Source organism: Physella acuta, unplaced genomic scaffold (assembly GCF_028476545.2).
Source record: "Physella acuta isolate Inbredline_101_S28 unplaced genomic scaffold, ASM2847654v3 ptg000567l, whole genome shotgun sequence".
In the NCBI taxonomy this organism is placed as follows: Eukaryota; Metazoa; Mollusca; class Gastropoda; family Physidae; genus Physella; species Physella acuta.
Genome location: NW_026732086.1, coordinates 88173 through 90000, shown reverse-complemented (window position 1 = coordinate 90000; position 1828 = coordinate 88173). Strand labels below are relative to the sequence as shown.

The following is a 1828-nucleotide window of genomic DNA, read 5'->3' as shown; positions in this document are numbered from 1 at the left end:
AACAAATGCAGGTCTACAAAAAGCCTAACGTGATAAACCATTTTTTAACTTTATAACCAGGTGTCCATTACAGACGTCAAAAAGATGAGACTCTTAATTAATTAACCGTTTCTATCCGCAATGATCTTTAACAAAACTAAATAACTACAAACATGGACAAACTATATATTTAACTAGTATTAAATTTCCATTTTTTTTTTCAAGAAAACAAAATCTAACTAGGCATCCCCTATACACGCCGGGGTAAGAAATCAAAATAATGCCTACTCTACGCTAGCTGATGTTATGCATGTGGAAGAAAAGTAAAGTTCCCTTTTTCAAACCTGACGGTCTATAGGGCAAGTGAAGTAGAGTTCACTTATTTCTGTGACCCCGGCATATGAAGAGATAGTGTGGTCAACACTATGACCGACCGCCTTTACTTTCCTTAACGTGAGTTAGGTACTCATCATGTTAGGTGGATTCAGGGACGGTCTACTGACTTGAATCCGGATTCGAACTCGAGACTTACGGATTAGCAGTCCAGTTCTCTACCGCTAGACCACTCCATCCCAGAACAATGTTAATATAAGGAGAGACAGTAAATATCTTCTATACTAGCTTTAAAGGGATGTTATTTAATGCAAGTAATTACAAAAAGTTGGGTTATTTTATTACAATAAACAAAAAAGTCAAATCTACAGTTAAAAAATCTTCTTACATGTACAGGTGAAACAGCATGGCCCCAATAGAAATGACCATCAGTGCCGCCCATATGATTTTAACCACTGAGTTAGTGGACGCTTTGATGGGCTGGACGCCATTTAAAGACGCGATTTCCGCGTAGCCGGTAAATATGTTCCGTAATCCAGTTACAAATATTTCTTTTTTGTTAGGGGATTCTTTTATGGAAGTGCAGCTGGATTTTGGGTCGAAATGTGCTATCTGGTGTAGGAAGTATTGAATGTAATATATATATATATATATATATATATATATATATATATATATATATATATATATATATATATATATATAATTATATATACATCTTTAAGTGTATATAAGTGAAAATAAAGAGAGCCGCAAAAAACCGAGTCCGATGGAGAGGCGTGATTGCAAACCTTTGCTCTCCAGGAGCCACCAGGAATAAGTCAAGTGATTCAAGTTTAAGTTGTTTACTTATAGGTTGTAAGTCACGAAGTAACTAAGGAAAAATAATGTTTACAATAACAGCTTAATTAAGAGTTTAAACATCATGATCTTGTATTCTAGTATCACGGTGATATGGATATATATCACAATGTGGTTGTTAGCACAACACGGTGTTGTTGCCCTGAAATAGCATAACTGTGTTAGCAGTGATGGTAAGCTGTTTCCTAAAAAGTTAGGTTAGGCTCTTTTCTATTGATAAACTTACCGACATGCTGATTCCTGTGTCCTCTTCAACAACTCCGCTTTAGTAGTAGATAGTGAAATAATGCGACTTGTCCCCCTTGCAAGAACACACACACGATTGTTCAAAGTCCCGTCACGCCGCTACAAGTTGAACGATACACTTCAGGCTAAAAAAAGTTTGCCGAATTGTAAAAGTAAGCCTTTAGCCCCGTGAGATCGATTCACTAGTGTTTGAGTATAGTTCGGTGCCGCGACTCAATCAATAAACTACAAAAATAAAAACAAATCGTGTTCACAATAATTGATGGACTTTATTTAATTGAGCGTGGTAATGCGCATTAGAAGAGCCACTCCTAGAGCCTGCCAACTGCCTGTCATAAAAAAAACTTACAACCTTAACAAATTAGTTAACATGTCTGATCAAAAGAATAATATAATACATGATATTGTG

The 1828-nt window shown here is 35.9% G+C and overlaps 1 protein-coding gene across 1 annotated transcript in view; it reads right to left on the bottom strand.

Moving 5' to 3' along the window:
- The window catches only part of LOC131946699 (amiloride-sensitive sodium channel subunit beta-like), a 15284-nt gene extending 14541 nt beyond the window's left edge, over positions 1-743 (bottom strand). Inside the window, exon 1 of the mRNA XM_059307611.1 lies at positions 701-743. Within this exon, the coding sequence (XP_059163594.1) occupies positions 701-741 (41 nt within the window). The 5' untranslated portion in view covers positions 742-743. The remainder of the gene's footprint in view (positions 1-700) is intronic.
- Positions 744-1828: the final 1085 nt, after the last annotated feature.